General features: G+C 42.0%; 2 protein-coding genes across 2 annotated transcripts in view; both read right to left on the bottom strand.

Moving 5' to 3' along the window:
- kcnip1a (Kv channel interacting protein 1 a) overlaps positions 1–2,193 on the bottom strand; it is a 33,515-nt gene extending 31,322 nt beyond the window's left edge. Inside the window, exon 1 of the mRNA XM_088380370.1 lies at positions 2,091–2,193. Within this exon, the coding sequence (XP_088236496.1) occupies positions 2,091–2,178 (88 nt within the window). The 5' untranslated portion in view covers positions 2,179–2,193. The remainder of the gene's footprint in view (positions 1–2,090) is intronic.
- Positions 2,194–8,393: 6,200 nt separating this feature from the next.
- Positions 8,394–16,800, bottom strand: LOC148404373 (uncharacterized). The gene is made up of 16 exons (XM_088380277.1): positions 16,666–16,800; positions 15,744–16,559; positions 14,611–15,033; positions 13,350–14,531; positions 13,179–13,265; positions 12,944–13,099; positions 12,673–12,789; positions 12,480–12,599; positions 12,338–12,397; positions 11,809–12,258; positions 11,349–11,537; positions 10,531–11,263; positions 10,296–10,426; positions 10,060–10,113; positions 9,812–9,929; positions 8,394–9,202 (listed from the first exon to the last, which is right to left on the bottom strand). The coding sequence occupies exons 1-16, from the start codon at positions 16,666–16,668 to the stop codon at positions 9,195–9,197; spliced, it is 4,647 nt and encodes a 1,548-aa protein (XP_088236403.1). The 5' UTR covers positions 16,669–16,800; the 3' UTR covers positions 8,394–9,194.
- Between the last annotated feature and the right edge of the window lie 809 nt (positions 16,801–17,609).

The raw sequence follows: 17,609 nt of genomic DNA, 5'->3' as shown, positions 1-17,609 counted from the left end.
TGCTATGATTTTTCTTGCAAATAACTGCATGTTCTAAAAAGAAACAGCAGAGGTCAGCATTGCTTAATCAACCAACTGTTTGGGTGCCTTGTGTGAAGACAATAAGACTCAGCAACTAGGGGGGCACTAAGAAATAAATGGATTCAAAGGGGGACATATGATGAAAAACTGACTTGAATTGTTTGTATACAAATACTTGGGTCTCAATAGTACCTGCCCACCCTTCACTTATGAAATCAAGCAACCAAGTTAATCTTGTTAAATTACGTTCCCATGTAGAAAACAAGGGAGCGAGACATCCAGAATTTGCCTGATTGTGACGTAACAGTGCATATAATTTGCATACATTGAGTTTTTTTGACAATTCAAAGCCACTTTCAAATCACACACTAGCTCTTGCTGTTGTCGATTACTGTGAAACACATTCTGTGAAATATTTTTTTTGCCGACATTTTTACTTTACAGAAATGTTAACTATTTTAACTAATTTACTCATACTGGCTTGATTGATTGGCTTGAGAAGACCGCAGGGTCCTGTTAGAAAGCTGTTCATCTTTTTAAATGCGTGACTCAAGTTAGAACTTTTCTTTGGGGATGTCTTCACATCTATCAATTGTATGTGACCTAACTCCTTTCATTAGTCCCTCTGGAGACGACATCTCAAAGTAAATCACTGTAACACTGCCTTTAAAAAGCACCATCTTCTCACCACTGGCATTAAAAGGTTGAATGCATGCCAAGTAATATTTTGGTCATGTCATGGTAAATCATGACAAAACATGTTCCACCAGGCTTAACCTGATATATTATTTTTAATCTTTTTGTAAAGGGTGGTGACAATGAACAATAGAGTGTGCACACTCTCTTAGAACTTGGCTGTGCTCAGAATTAACTAATCACTTTCAAAGTGATGTTACATGCTAGTCACCACACTCCGGCCAACCTTTAAATTTCCTCTGTTCATTACAAAATGGAGGTCAGCTATCTAGTAACCTCTAAAAAATACAAATAAAAAATAGAGACTTTTATCTATATTTTATATATTTTCTTCTAGCACAACCTGAATGTTTTGTACTAACACTAACTGTTACTGAAACTTCATAGTTCTTTCTGCCTTGAATAGGCCCCAGATAAAAAATATTTTTAATGATTTATCTTGTTCTCATTTCTTTATAACACTGGAATTTGGACCAGCATGTGTAGACTTTTCATATCCACTGTGAGTATGTGCATATATGCGTGCATACTTGAGAGTAACAGATGACAAGAGAGCTTGAGGGCAACTGCATGTCTACGCAATGTAAGTAACAGCAGAGCTGCTTTCAATACTGCTTGTTGTCAAAATATCACGTTTGTGTATATGTGCACGTGTATGCCATGTGTGCCACATCTTTGATGTTCCAATCCCCACATTGTCCAGTGTGTGTGTGTGTGTGTGTGTGTGTGTGTGTGTGTGTGTGTGTGTGTGTGTGTGTGTGTGTGTGTGTGTGTGTGTGTGTATGTGTGTGCGTGTGTGTGTGTGTGTGTGTGTGTGTGTGTGCGTGTGCCTTAAGGCAACTCTTTTTGTGTGCTCTTTTGCTGCTTCCACAATAAAAGCCCCACAATGCGATAAATGAAAGCCCCCTGTTAACGACACACACTACACGCGTGCGCACACATACATATGTACAACTGTGCAAGCCACACACTAATGAATAACAGCAGCCTCACATCTTCCTTAGCATCTCGTATGTGCGGCTCCTTTTTTATTACACACATTTATCCAAAGTGTGTCCTTTATCAACTTTATCGGATCTCTGCTCCTCTATTAGTTGGCCGCTTTCATCACTGAACAACGTACAAAGGAAGAAAGAAGGTCAACCATGCACAAGAGGAGGTTGAAGTCAAGCACGCCTCCCCCCCCCAAAAAAAAATGTTACATGTGGTGTGGATGGAAAAAAAGGATAAAAGGATTGCTGGAGTCCAGCTTTTAAATAGCCCAGTTCTCTAATGCCATGCAACCAAGCCACGTTTAACATTTTTCACAGTTTGAAACTATGTGCACAGGTCATAAAACATTGCTTTTAAAAAAAAAAAAATTAAGCACTTACCTTTAATGAGTGTCCCCGTGAGCAGTTTGTGAAGGGACAAAACAAACTTGACAACAGCCCGTTTGCAGCGCTTGGCACACCCAGACATGCTGATCGGAGCAGAACCAGCCTCACCTTGCAGTGGGAAAGTAGTAAAAGTAGTCGTGGTATATAGAAATTAACTTATTGTGGAGGATGAAGAATATAAAGAGGAGGGTGTTCTTCTCTGTATGAGTCCTACCGCACTACTGAATGGAAGTTAAAAAAAAGAAAAAGAGAGAGTGATCTTCCTCTGTTTCCCTGCCTCCTCCCCTCCACTCCTCCTCTAGCATGAATGTGATAACATTAGAGAAACTGTATGTCAGCGGTGAGAGAGAAAAAAAAAAGTGATCAAAAAATGCAGGAATTTAAATGGAGAGTAAGTGAGTGCGCCACAGAAACATAAGAGCAGTACGATTAGGGGAGATAAAAGTACTGTTAGAAACGTACAATAGTCAGCCTGCAGTCCGCTTCAGGGTGAAGTCATAAAATGTTTTCTCGCTCTCTTTTCGCATTTTTTCCTCCTTCTGCTGCCACCCCCTTGAAAACAAGAAGGCAATTATCTACTTTCAGCACCAGTGGAAATGGACAGCTCCGCACAAGGCACAGCACGGGAAAATCACATTTTTTATCCTGTTCACCCAATGGTGAACACACAAATATGTAGTCAGAACATAATAATTGAAATCAAAATGTATGAGATGGTCGACAGGGCATGTTCAGCTCTGTTCTTCGAGGACCACCATCTTGCATGTTTTAGATATTTCCCTAAACTAACACACTTGATTGAAATGATAAAGCACATCAGCAAGCTCTGATGAAATTTAATGAAGAGGCTGATCACTTGAATCAGGTTTATTTTAGAAGGGAGATATGGAAAACAAGCAAGACGTGCCCCTTGAGGTCCAAGTTTGGACTCCCCTGAAGTTGTAGTTATCAGGCTCCATATTTCAAAAACATTTTTATTTTTAAGACTAAAAGCAGAGGAAAAATGTAGGTACGCTCACCTCAAATAGTAAGTGCTCAACCAAATGCAGCTATTTACTATACACGTTAATGTTCATTAGACATCTTGAACTCATTGATTGCATTGGCCTTCATCCCAGCTCATCAATATAACAACACGCTGTAGTGAGGATACCAATCAATGCATCTTCATACATTAGACGCATCTTGCAATGGCTCGCATGCCATTGACCTTGACCAGAGCACTCATTCAGGGGAAAGTGGCACATAACTCGAGAGAGGTGACATCGAAAGGAGAAAGACAAAAAGAGAGGAGGCCATGTGATGAGGGACAGAAAAGTAAGATCATCTCATAACGTTCTTCCATTCTATTCTTAGTTCGGAAATCACCGCCTTTCCTGAAGCAAAAAAGTGCAAGAAAAAAGAGCAGCTAAAGGTAATAGAAAGAAGAATGGAGCTGTAGATTAACACAGGCATTCGAGGGCTGGGAAGAAGCAATGAAACAATAAGAATGCAGATGAAAGTGGAGAGAACAAACCCTAAAAACATAGAGTTGGTAGAGGTGAGGAGGGAAAGTAAACCCACTGTCCAATACAATTTGACACGGCGTTTGGTTGTAAGATTGAGGCTTGGCGAGGAACTGGGATCAATACTTGTGAACGCTCACACTTCATGTGGACAATCATTAGAGTGGGGCCAAAACAGCACATGAAAGAAGTGGAGGAGGAAAAAGTGGTGGAAAAGATTGTTTTCACAGAATAGATGATGATATGAGTGCGCGCGCGTGTGTGTGTGTGTGTGTGTGTGTGTGTGCGTGTGTGTGTGTGTGTGTCTGTCTGTCTGTATGTGAGTGATTTGCATAAACACGCAACTCTATCACCCCCTATTGTTTATGATTAATGAGATTAGGGTCGCTGAGGCGCGTGGATTCAAAGCTGTAACTGCTAATTGCTAGGGTCCTCTCAAATTAGAAACGTTTCACATTTGGTTTCAAGTACATTTGCTTAGGACATGTGTAAGAGGTGGATAGGAACTCAATGGCATCTTGGTGCCAATGAATTATGGCGACGTGAGTTGGGGAGTTTAATAAATACAAGAAATGGTTCACCACCTTCTTGTGGCATTTACTGCTTATTTTAAATATTTGGAGAGGCATCAATTACTCTTTCATTTTCATTATTTTGAGCAGGACCGGTGCCTTGAATAAACAAATTTAAATTGCTCCGTGGCCACGTTCATAAGTCAAAGCACTGTAAAATCATACTTCGCCATTAAACTGATTGGTGCTTCGTAATGTTCTTCCTAGATGATAAAGAATATATGCCTGCAAGTGTTACAGTGTCTGTTGACATGTGCTGCTCCAGTTTGTGTTGAAATATCCTTGTTTAAATGAGAATTGAATCGTGACAGAGATGCATGTAATAGTGCTTTGCAACTTTTGTTAGCATCACGCTTAATGGACTTAACAAACAACTTTGTGTGGGTTTTTTTGATATGGCGAAATTCTCTTCACTTATTTAGACAGTTAACTAGGAATGCAAATAGACAGCTTGGAGCCTCTTTACAAAGAATTCATCAATATCTACCAAAGTGTTGCATGTAGTTAAGTGAGGATTGTTGCTGTTTTTTTCAAATCAAAGCAAAAATAATCACATCTAAAAAATTGTGAGGTGTAATTTGGGTCGCTCAAGCCATCAATGCACAAGGTAAAATGGGAAAAAAATTAAAGCGAAACATTAGGGACACCTGTTAACGATATTAAATACAAGGCATTCATTAAACAATATGCCCATCAATGTGGTAGTGATGCAGTTTAAATGGTGTAGAACTGAGCTCATCATACTGAATGACTGTTTTTTGCAATAAATATAGAAAATAACACAAACATTACAAATATCAGGGTGATGAAGTGCAGTTTGACACCACTGCAAAGCTTTAAAATTGTTAAATGGGTACCTCTGATAAAAGTGAACATTGTTATTTTTGTAAAAGTAGTGTTTGTAATGAATGTCACATAAAAAAAACATGTTGAATGCAGTGCATTGCTTGCGATTAGGTTAAAGCTGTTCAAATAATAGCAATGCTGCAAAAAAGGGGGGGGGGGCATTTAACAATGAGGGAGATATATGGATGAGGAGGAGGGATTGGGGAGACGTGGAGAGAGAAATATGGTGGTAACACTGGAGATGTCAGACTTAAATCACCAGGCGACCAGCTGTAAGCTTAGATAGTGCTTTGCCCCTAAATAGAAGGCGCTCTCCTCAAGATGGACTGATATAGCTACGCCATGCAAAGATAGGGGGAATATAAATTGGTGCCACTTTATCGTTGCAGGAAAGATAACAACCACTTATCACCATGTGAATTTAAAACGTAGCCTGAAAATATTGCACTTTGCAGAAATGTTGGGTCGCTGCTAGCATTTTTCTTAGTCTTGTTAACAATACAGCATTAAAAGAAATGTCTGGATTCTGCATGTAAAATCCACTTGCCATCTATAGTGGTGAACTACCGTAATTTACAAACTACACCTGATTATAAGACGTACCTGCTAAAATTAGGGGAAAATCTTGTTTTGTCCATATAAGCCGCACCGGACTTTAATTATCATTTGTAAGAGAATATACACAAAGAGAATTGTCAGAAAAGAGATTGTTCTTTGGGGACGCATACCTGTATTAACATAACGTTTACTGACAGAGATCAAGGAGCTCTGCAAACATTCAAAAATGCATAAATCTCAGCGATGACTTAATAAACTTAATATGCAGGGAACACTAGCAAGCCACAACTTTAAAATGATATTTTCTTGATGAAAATGCTTTTCTCACTTGGAACTAATTTGCATCCGTTGGTGTGTTGAATTAAACTGTTATAGGTAACTCCACTTGTAAGTTTCAGCAGTATTGCTTTTCATTTCTTTCTATATGATTTTTCACCGATGTCTTGTAATTAATGTGAAGTAGTGCAGCTGACATTCTTGTTTACATTGGCAGTCAAGCAAAAATCTCTACAACATACATTCTTTGGTCTCCTGAGGTGGAAGCCCAAGGGTCTCACGGTGTGTACATGCAGTAGGCTATTCTGTAATGTTTGAAGCTTTTCAGGAGCATACAGAAATCCACTGCTCGAGTACACTGCAGAAAATCCACTTATAGAAGTGAGGCTGTGCCCTGGAGGGGTCCGGGGAGTCCACTCCATATGCCTCCTGACCTACGAGCTGTAAGTGTCAGCGGGAGCGGAGGACTGCTAACATCCTCTTTAGCCAAAATTAAACTCTCCTCTCTCTTTGTTTCCCTCTCGTCTCCTCTTTCTCTTCTGCTTTTCCAGAACATCACTTTACCAACCCTAGACAAACCCTGCTGATTGCAACTGTCCATCAAACATCTCGACATATACACACATACACATGCACACTTTATCATGAGCTGTTTTCCTTCCATCGTCAAGATCTTGACTGCACCACTCTTCGTCTCCCATGATGGCATTATTAACACCCAGTATGAAAGCTTAATTACCCGCAGGCATAAATTTATGTAAACATACACACACACACACACATGCAGGGCGGAGCCATGTGTCATGAATTTCATGGAGTGTGTGTTAATAATGAAGGTGATTGTCATGTCTCTCATGTCTTTGTAGTCTGTGATCAGTGTTAAGATAGAGTAGGTCACGTGACTAGAATCCGGAAGTAAGGGCATGTTTCTGCAGTGTTGAAAGAGAACGCTGCTTGTTCTATTCTCTACCTACCTCTACCTACATTTTGTGTTATACAAGGCATCGTTGGTATTTCTGTTTTAAGTTATTATGTGTCGAAATAGAGCTTTTGAGTTCTGAAATTATAGTTTTCTGTGATGTTAGACGATAGGATAAAAGCATAATTGAGATTTTGTGTCGATTTGGTTCATTTGGTTCGTATGACTGATTATACAATGTGGTTTGTATTCTCCCAGTTTCATCCTTTCCCTTGTTATTAAACCTGGAGTCAACCTTGAACCTGGCCTTCAGAATCTTGATGAGTGAAAGTGGTTGAGCTTACTGTCTTCGGATATTCAACATATTTGGAGGGCAGGATTGTGAGTGTCCCTGGTGAGTGTAATAGGCGTCCCGCAGGGTGCAGCTGAGTTTTAAGGGCCCATATTCTGATGAGAAGCTGTATAGATTTGTAGTCTCCTATTGAATTAGCACAATGCAGGACGAACAGACGAATACCCACTCTGGCCTGATACAGGACAAATGGCCACAACATCAAGTTAGATATTTTTAGATTATCAGATCAAGAATGAACCTACCTTGGTTTTTTTACTACTCTTTCATTTTGTTCGTGGCCACAGTCTGTAAGAGTATTTTTGAAATGTTACCTTCTTTTACTGTATAACTAAAAATCAGTTCTTGTGATGATAAAATATCTATTTATTTTTTATATTTTTACACATTCAAATTCCTGTTTGCTTGCAAAATATGCATGTCGTAAAACAACTCCAAAAATGAAATGTTTCTACATTGTTAATAGCACCATTAAGTCTATATGCAGCCAGCAAAGGGAGCTTCCATCAATTCTTTTAAAGGGAAAATAAAAATCTCTTGAAATGTTGACACACCTCAAACTAAACTTGTTTACACTGCCAAATTTGAATGATGGATTTTTTTTCGAGTGTTTAAAATGAAGCTTCCAAATCATGAAAATCAAGACATTATTGGAATGATAAAGAGCATCAGAGAAAGAGAAAGGTCACACAGGTAGAAGAAGTTTAGATGAGCTAAGCACCTTTCGCCTCAACTTGACTTAGTAAACCCAGTAGAGCAATTCCTGCTGAGCATCAGCATTGACCATGCCAAAAGTGTCGAGCACAGCAGGTGATTCATAAGCAACCCACACATGATTTTGCAGGACTGCCATCCAGTGTTTTGCTATAGTAACTGCACAAATGGGCTAATATCTAAAATCTTAATCCAGGTTTCCAAACTGAAACTTGGGGAACAATTTACGACCGGCCCACTCTTTGTTTATCGGCATAATAGCATTTGGCAAGGGAGGGAGGCAGTGTGGAAAGTGGGTACAAATTTATATATAAAATAAATTAATTGGTCGGATATACGTGAAGGTGGTCACAGCATCTCAGTAAACTGCAATAAGATTAGGTATTCTGTCCATTGGATAAAGACTAGATGACTGTCAGTATGGCAATATTGTCTGTGTATAGTAAATCTCAACAGTTTTTTTTTTTTTTAACTCTTCACTATCAGCCAAATTGCTTCGTTATGCGATGAGTAGAGTTCACAGTCCAATAAATGTTGGTTTCGCATAAAGCTGCACACACTTGAGTGAAACATTTATTCTCTGTACAGCTGTGAGGTGTCAATGGCTAATCAATATTATCATTCACTTATAGAAAAATACATTTGTTGCACCGTTGTTACTCTACACCCGTATAGAAATATTAAAAACATGGTCAATTGTAGGAAACAAAAAAGATAGTGGGCAAACGTGATTAATCTTTTCTACGGGATTCTGTGCAAAATGCTGAAAAACTCAAATAGATTCTGTTTCATATCCACCAGAACACAGTCTTTGTAGTTCAATGTCCTCCTAGCTCATATTTGGCTTGTTGGGTAAAAATGAAAGTAAGAGCCTCTGGTCGAAGCTTGTCGGCGGCACATGATGCATTGTGTTGCTTTCTTACGAGTGAAAACAAAAAAATGCATCATGAGCGTCACAGCATCCAGAGGCGGCAGCAGCAGCAGAGCTCTTCTGTGAATTACTAAGACACACGATGCCCGTCTGTGTTGACCACAGTGTAAACATCCGCGGGAGACAACATCTCCCGGTAGCTGATCACGTTTAGAATTTACAAGGACGGATCCATTTTCTGAGGATTTAACTAATTGGCTGTAAAAGATGTTAAATCCAGTAAGTGGCACTGCCGTGCAAAAAGACGCTTTTCTGACATCTGTCACCTGCATTTACGCAAACCATGTCAGGAATCCTAAAGGTCCAGTGTTTAGCACAAGTCCCCAAAATCCTCAACGGATGGTCAAGAGCATGTTTCTTGGCGGTGAGTTGACCTTAGTTGGTGCACTCGTGATGACAATCATCCTTGTGATGCGAGGATGCTGTTAGAGGGCTGCAGGTAGAGAAACCATAAAACAGTCATTCTATAGTTCTACACCACAATAACTAATACAGGTGAGTCTCAATAAATTGGTATATGTTCAAACCTCAGAAAGGAAAACTAATATTCCACAGATTCCCTGTATGGGGTTTGCATGTTCTCCCCGGGCCCGCGTGGGTTTTCTCCGGGCATTCCGGTTTCCTCCCACATCCCAAAGACATGCTTGGTAGGCCGATTGAAGACTCCAAATTGTCCCTAGGTGTGCGTGTGAGTGCGAATGGTTGTTTGTCTGTGTGCCCTGCGATTGGCTGGCAACCGGTTCAGGGTGTCCCCTGCCTACTGCCCGATGACGGCTGGGAGAGTCTCCAGCACACCCGCGACCCTCGTGGGGACTACGCGGTTCAGAAAATGGATGGAAAATGAAGATAACTTTGAATATTTATGTAATATTCTAATTTGATTCAGTTCAGCTAGCTAAAGTTTCAATTAGAATATCCCATTGCGTGTTAATTAGTTGTGACACTTATTTTTTTATCGTGATGTATTTAGTTACATTTAAACTTATTTTAAATTGTCCAGAAATGAAGTATTTGAAATGAATTGATGCAATTCAGCGGTGACCTGCAAAAGCTGATGGCATATACACAGTGTGTACTCTGTTTGATCTCAGCCCATTGGAGCCCAGTGTTTGGATGCCGATCTCAACTGGGTAAGTCAGTTCCACGTTTTCCAGGACGCACTGTAAAACATACAGTTCAAATATTTGCTTATATGTTACTGAGATGTTTTTGACACACAGAGTGATGATGTAGCAAAATCCTGACTATGTTAGAACACTAAGACAGTAGCTATAACTTTAATAAAGGTACCTTGGTGCATGCTGAGCTCATCACAGACTTGTAGAATTCCCCATCCACAAACACCTGAAAGTACAAGAATTTGAGAGCTGACTTCTAAGAGACAAATACACCTACACGGCGATACTTTAAAAGGTAATAACTGAAACTGCCCTTGATTAAAAAACAAATGGGGGCCCGCACACACTTCAGTGTAAACTGCATAAGATAAATCTGATTGTCGGAATTAGTAAATATATTGTGCCTACCCTGTAACCATACACAAAGGTGCCATGACTGCAGCCCAGCTCATCCAGAGGAGGCCTTTCCCAGCCAATCAGGAGGCTACTGTGACCCACTTGTTTGATGACCTCCACAGAGCACACCTCTGCTGGGGCGCCTAGCAAGGATGATCACACGTTGCACAGTCAACGACAGCATAAGGCTGAACAAATATAGCCCTCTGCACACTCTATTTTACTTTTGCGTGCATTGTCATATTACCTGGCTTGGGTCTTGAAGGTCTCATCTGCTCTGGATTAACGTGGAATTTATTTGACGATCCCTCGGGAGAGTGTTGAGAAAAACGCGAATCGAATGTAGTGAATTCGCGGCCGTCGCACGCAGGAGGATCAGCACCATTGGGTTTTATTACCCCGCTGAAAACATCAGCTTTGTGGACAGTCGCTTTACTCGGGGCAGTTGTGTCCGAGGCAGTGATTTGGAGATTTGTGTCAGAACACATGAAGACACCGGAGTCAGGAGTTTTAGAGGCCATCAAAGGAGAGGAAGCTGAATGTTCAGCATCAGCCACGTCAGGAGAAAATTGGCTTTTCGGTTTTAAGGACGCTGGTACATTGGAGTCACTGCTTGAGGTCGAGTTGGTTTTGCTTGAGGCAGCAGTGCTAACCGATGACTTGGTAACAGAGCTTGGGGAAGACATAGCTCCTTTAAAATGACGATTTGCCAACAAATGAGGTGCGAATGACACATTAGCAGCACATCTCGTGGTGACCGCATTGAAAAGTTTTGTTGGCTGAGTTTTTGTGACTGCTGAGGTTGTCACTGGTGGAAGGTGCTTGGCCATGCTTGTTGGGGAGCAGAGATGGAGTGGACCACTAGATGAAGCAAGGACACAGAGCCTTTGCGACTTTTTCTGAGAAGACGGGTTTGGGGATGCAGGAGCCGAGAATGACATTCTTCTGGAATGGTCTACTCTTCCTCCGCCCACCACAGGCTTTGAATGAAACAGACATATTAGACATACAGTGACAATATTTGTCAATTCAGTCTGATGAAGACTGGCTTGACCACTTACTTACCTTACAGCTACTCAGCAGAGTCTGTTGAAGCTGCTCTTGGAGGTTGATGATCTTCTCAGGACTGCTCAGCCTCCTGCTCACACCGAAAAAGAGTGGAGGTGTTGAGTCGCACGTGTTAGATGGACCAGGGCATGACTTGGGTCTAATATCCAGTGATCTTTTTTGGTGTCCAGTGGCAGAGGGGGAAAGCTGTGTAGTAAAAAACAAAAGAAAACACATTATAATTTTCTTGGTCAGTAATATTATTTCTCAGAGTGGAGTAACAATAAATAAAATGTCACTGGTTTCTTAATACAAATAGCAAAAATCGGCGAGTAATTGACACCCACCCAAAAGTGTTTAGAATTGTCTATGGATCAAATGCATCAAATGTTATGACTGACGAAACGAAACATTTTTCCTAAGTTGCCAACAAGATGGAGTCAAAGATATATTGTTATACAAAACATGGCTTTCTTACAAAGGTTTGTTCGGCATTCTGCGGTTCAGCTGATGGTGGCACCTGGTGGTCCGCTTGCGTACTTGGCACATGTGAGTTAGCATTTTGCTTCCTTTGCACAATTGGCGTACACAGGACATGGCGACTGCGACCGGGAACGTTTGTCGTCGACTCCTCCAAAGAAGGGTGTTTTGTTCCTTTCTGTTCCCTGCATTCGGTCCGAGTGTGTCCATTTATGTAGTTGTGGAATTTGGAAACAAATCCCGGCGTGAGGCCACATTCTTGCTCCTTTGCAAAGCTTCCAGGTGCGAATGCAGCAGTGTACTCGAGCAGTACCGTATCTCTGAGCAGCTCATCAGCCCGCTGTGTCAACGTGGAATCCACAATGTTGTGCCTGTGCAAGGCTCTCATCATCTGTGCCAATAAGTTGTTTCTCTCTTGACATTTTAGCACCAGGCAGGAAACCTTGGCCTGTCATGATAAATCTGTCAGTCACTATCGCGTAACGACAGACGCATATTCTGTTAAAGCCTCGTACGATTTTCCTCACCTTTAAGGGAACTACTAGATCCACATTGGACTGGCTTCTTGTTTTCTGCAGTGCGTCATACTACAAACAAAAGCAAAAACTGTAACGTGTATGTCGCACACTGGATCGTTTGAGACTAAAGTCATGAGACACATTTGCCCACCTTGGCTTTGACGTCATTGTAACGTGTGCGGAGAGACATGAGAGCGCTGAGGTCATCGTTGTTGTCCCGCTCTTTTTTCAGAGTAATATACTCAGAGTTCAGCTCCTCTAGCGCCACCGTCTATGGGGTCGGCCGCACAACAGCTTTGTCAAATGTACACAAATATGAATCTTCAAAGCAAACACGTGGTCACCTTGGCTTTAAGCTGAGCTGTGAGCATGTTGTATTGGTCTTCAATTTGTGACTTCAGTGACAGAGTGGCAGTCTTTTCCTTGACCAGGACAGAGATTTTGCTTTGCAACTCGTTGACCTGCAACAGACACAACCACAAGTTTCAGCTGACAAAATTTTGTAAATGGAGGAGATGCTTTTCAATAACCAAAAACAATACTGCACTCCAAGCGAGCCTGACAGGTTCACCACACACTGTGAAGGAAATTATCTTATTGAGGATCAGAAATTACCTGCGTGGTAAGGTATCCATTTTTCTCACAGATTGTATCTGTTTGGTTGATGAGATCTGTCAGCCTCTTAACCTCATCACCTGCTAGGGATGCTTGCTTCTCTGCAATTTGCTTCCTGGCTTCCGACTGACTCAACTGCATTTGTAGCGCCGTGTTCTGCCCATATGTAATGTACACAAAAACACGTTAATACTCATATAGAAGTGTGTAAAGGCAAAAAAAAAATTAAACTGACCTCTGCATGTCTTTTGTCCAGTTCTTGCTGTGACTTTTTTAGTTCTTCTCTGACAACTTCAATAACTCTCACCAGCTCACTATATTCCTGTTCATCCATTAAACAACATTTTTGGGGAGAATAAATTACTGTTATCATAGTTAGATGCAAGGCAGCCTTCCCGTGTCATACCTGTATAGTGGTTCCAACATTTTGTTTGTTTTCTATTTCAGTCTCCATCTTGTTGTATTGCGTCTGACTGTGAGGATCAGTTTGTTGGCCACTCATTTGTTCTCTTCGAGACTGAAGTAATTTCATTATCTGCGCTTCCTCTTCTTTCAAACATCGGACTGAATGTTCAGTTTTTACTTTTTCGTTCTTCAAACTGCTAATTGACTTTAGCAGACTGTCATAGTCCCCTTGTAAATGTTGGCGAGGTTGATTCTTATCTGTTGACTCTTGAAGAGAATCTCTTACTGTCTGACTTAATTGGTCCTTCTCTCGCCCCAAATCTTGCACTGTCTGTGCAATTTGTTTGACCTCGTCTTTTCCACCTGACAGCGACTCGAACAGTTTTTCTTTTTCTCTTTCAAGGACCAAACAAGACTCGGCGAGCTTTGCTTTCTTTTCCTCCAAATCTCTCACAGACTTTGAAAGACGAACTTGCACATCCTTCAGCCCGCTGAGCACTCTGATTATTTGGTCTCGCTCCTGCTTAAGACCATCCAGAGAGCGAGCGATCCCGTCCTTCTCCCCTTTGAGTGCCCATATTGTCCGAGTTAAGTGCTGTTTCTCCTGAGTCTGTGTTTGGACTGACAGAGAGACTTCCCCATGTTCTTTTCTAAGAGTTACCACACAGCCATGTAGCTGCTCTTGCTCAGCTTTTAGGCTCTGGATGGACTTGTTGAGCTGCTTCACTTGATCACTAAGTGACTTCACCAGGAGATGACTTTGTGCTCCGTCTTGCTCTATTGCCACTCTCTCTTCTGGGTGGTTTTCTGGAAACCTTCCCACGTGGTTTTGTTTACAACATTCCACACGCTCTTCTAACTTTTGCTGCAGCTCCATGATTGTATTGAGATCATCCTCCGTCTTTCTGGTGAGTTCATTGATAAGACAGCCGTGTTCTTGCTTCTCCTGCTCCAGCTTGGTTTTGTCTTCCTGCTGACGCAAAATACTTGCCCTCAGTTGAGATTGCTCTCTCTCCATTTCATCCTGATTGAGCTCAATGTGAGCAAGCAGCTCCTCAATGCGGAGAGCCAAGGCTCGGTTCTCCTGATTGAGGGCGTGGAGAAGGCTGTTGTGGTTGGTGACATCATCTTGACCAGGAGATTGGCAAGCTTCAGCCTCAGTACTGGTTAAAGTTGCGCCAAACTGAACACAAAAAAATCCGCTCGGAGTTACTTATGTCAGTTCATTTGATCAATCCATGGAATATATCACACCATAATACCTTTTGCTTCTCCTCTCTTTGGTTTCTGAGTTGTAGTTTCAGTTGTGCATTCTCCTGAGCCATTACCCGCAGCTGCTGCTTTGATTGCTGAAGGGCGACCTCCAGGTGTTCACATTGCTCTCTGAGACCCTCAAGGTCCTCACCTAAACCTAAGCTCCTGTATGCCTCCCGCAAGGCTTCAGATTCATCGCTGTGGGTGTCCTCCACATTGAAGCCCCCAGGAGAGCCCCACTCTCCAATGGTCTCTGAAGCCAATTTGAGGGTTTGGAGGCTCGGGTGAGGAAAAATGCTTGGAGTGTGGTTTTCAGCTGTATACATAGGCCCATGTTTGGCAGTAATCGCAGGAGCGTTGGTGGCACTTTTGGAGGTCGCTGCTGCAGCCTGGTGGTGGGTAACTGAAACTGCATCATGCAAGCACAATACCTTGGAGGACAAAAAGAGCACAGAATTAGTGGAGCAATGTTTGCTTTAATATGACCACATGAAAATCTTTGATCTAAATAAAATTTAAAAAAATAAAAACGTTTGTTCTAAATAACCATCCTTCCTATAGTGTTTGTCTTCTTTAGGGTTGCCATTGAACTGGAGCCTATTGACTTCGGGCGAGGTGGCAAACCCCTGCACTGGGCGCCACTCAATCACGGTACACAGTAGACTAACAACTCTTCATACTCAGTTCCGGAATATATCTCAATGTGCTTGCTCCACTATTACATAGTGGTTGGACAGGACCGCTATCAAGTTACTCCAACTCTCCTCTTTTAGGCTTAACACATTTTTTTTCACCAGTCATCCCTAACTGCAGCCAAAGGCAAACAAAAATAGCACAATCACCAAATATCACAAGAATTATACTAATAGTACATAACAAAAACATGCATTTTTGCGAAGACTCAAAATTGCCCTTAGCTGTCAACATAAATGTTTGTTTGACTATGTTGTACAGCGTGAGTGTGAATGCTTGGTTGCTTATACAGTGTCTGCCCTGATTGGCTGGTGACCAGTCACGGTGTACCGCGACTCTCAAAGGACAGATGTAACATGGCAATTACGTATTTACTGTCCATAACAACATTCAACCCCCATGTAATGAAAAAGAAAATCGTACCCAAAAAAAAAAAAAAAAACCCCACCTTTTCAGAGCTTCCCTCGGCGCAATGTACAATTGTACTAGCGTCAGAGGTATCAGAGCAAACATCAGCAGAGATTGCAGATGACTGGCTGGGAGTTTGTTGAGCGGAGTCCTTCAGGTCATGTTTGAGTCTGTGGTTTTCCACTCTGAGGTCTTCCACCTCCTTAGTCAGGACACTTTCAGACAAATTCAGCTGTTGTAGCTCGACCTTCATCTCCTCCACCTTGCAGCACAGGAAAAGGCTGTTCTCCTCTGCCTCCTGGAGCTGCTCTACCAGCCTCCTATGTTCTGTCATGCCACTTTCCTCTCTCTCCAGCAGCACCCTGAGATCCTCCTGCAGGGTCACGATGAAACTTTGCAACCTGACCCCATTTGAGGTCTGTTTGTTGTCTGTACTCCTTTTAGTTTCAGTAGTTCCCTCGTCCTCTCCCTGCCTTCCATCTTGTTCTCCTCCATTGTTTGAATGCCATTGCCTCCTTCTGCATTCATTTTTCTCTTCTTCTCCTTCACACTCTTCTCTAGCACCTGGCTCCTGCCAGTGACTTTCGGTCTTGGGCACAATTCGGACCGCACTCAATGCTGTGACATCAGTGGCCGCACTCACAGTCATGTCCAGTAGCTGCTTCTCTAAAGTGTAAATGCGCCTCTGCAGGCTTTCCTCTCTGTCCCTTGCCAGGTTAAGCTTGTGGTGGAGTTGGTGTTTCAAGTTATCAAAGTAGTGGGACTGTCGACCCATCTCATCCTCTTTGGCCTTCAGCTGCCTCTGACAACGCTGCAGTCGCTCTCGCCATACACGTTCCACTTCGTCACAACAAGTCTGGACGGAATATCTTACGTTAGAGATTGTTGTATTTTATCTGCCACATTCTAAAACTACCAGTAAAAATAGAAGAAAATGACACACAAGCAGAGCTCAGACTCACCATGGTCCTAAGCTCTTAGCTCAGCGTGAAGTGTTTCTGATCAAGCCTCTGAGAGTATTACATGCTGGGGTGGGTTAGAGTCACAGCCAGGCGATTCTAGCTGAAGGCTCCTCCCTGTACTCTTTTACTCTCTGATCTAACCATCACAAAGGCACAGAAAAGGTCAGTGGGTCTATCATCTAACTCCCCAGCCTTTCCCTTTGGTACTTAGCAAAAAGGAGCAAATTGGTTGCGAGACTGTGAATTAAACCGACACATTAGTTCCTCGGGAGATGTAAATGGCAGAGTGCCAACATTCAAATACGAAGAGACAGCGTGTGTACGCGTGTGTGTGCACGTGCGTGTGCCACGTCACCAGATCCCCTCTCACCTGTTACTCAGGTTGCCTTCTGACTGGATGGTTGAACTTGGGAGCTTCCTCAGAGACTTTGCCACACGCTTAATAACGTCAATGTGCTAGTTGCGTCCAGCTGTATCCATGGTAACAGGACTCTCTTCACTTCTGTACCAAGAGCTCGCAGGTTCACGTGACAGTCCTTTGGTTTGCTGGTGTTCCTTTAGTATCTTTTTCCCCTGTAAAAGAAGGGATAATAGTATGTATGCCATGTAGACAACATAAAATAAATTCTCTTTACTAAATGTAGACAGTTGTGCATCTTTGGATATTGATTACACTCATCCATTATTAATATTGTTAACAGCTTGCTAGCAAGTTGGACAGGACCGCTATCAAGTTACTCCAACTCTCCTCTTTTAGGCTTAACACATTTTTTTTCACCAGTCATCCCTAACTGCAGCTAAAGGCAAACAAAAATAGCACAATCACCAAATATCACAAGAATTATACTCAATGTAAAGAAACTGTATTAACCTTGTTTGCCTCGCTGTACTGTTTCCTCTTCTCCATGTGGATTCGAGCCAGTAAATTTATTGGAGCGGATTTG

This window comes from Syngnathus floridae, chromosome 1, assembly GCF_059516105.1.
Source record: "Syngnathus floridae isolate MCC-2025c chromosome 1, RoL_Sflo_1.0, whole genome shotgun sequence".
Classification (NCBI taxonomy): domain Eukaryota; kingdom Metazoa; phylum Chordata; class Actinopteri; order Syngnathiformes; family Syngnathidae; genus Syngnathus; species Syngnathus floridae.
Note: the sequence above shows the minus strand (reverse complement) of the source record. Positions and strands in the feature narration are given on the sequence as shown.

Coding starts and splice junctions, on each gene's coding strand:
- LOC148404373 (XM_088380277.1), bottom strand. Junction 14,532..14,610: donor AAAGAGAGGAGAAGCAAAAG/GTATTATGGTGT, acceptor TTTTGTGTTCAG/TTTGGCGCAACTTTAACCAG. Junction 12,600..12,672: donor CAGCTCAGCTTAAAGCCAAG/GTGACCACGTGT, acceptor CCGACCCCATAG/ACGGTGGCGCTAGAGGAGCT.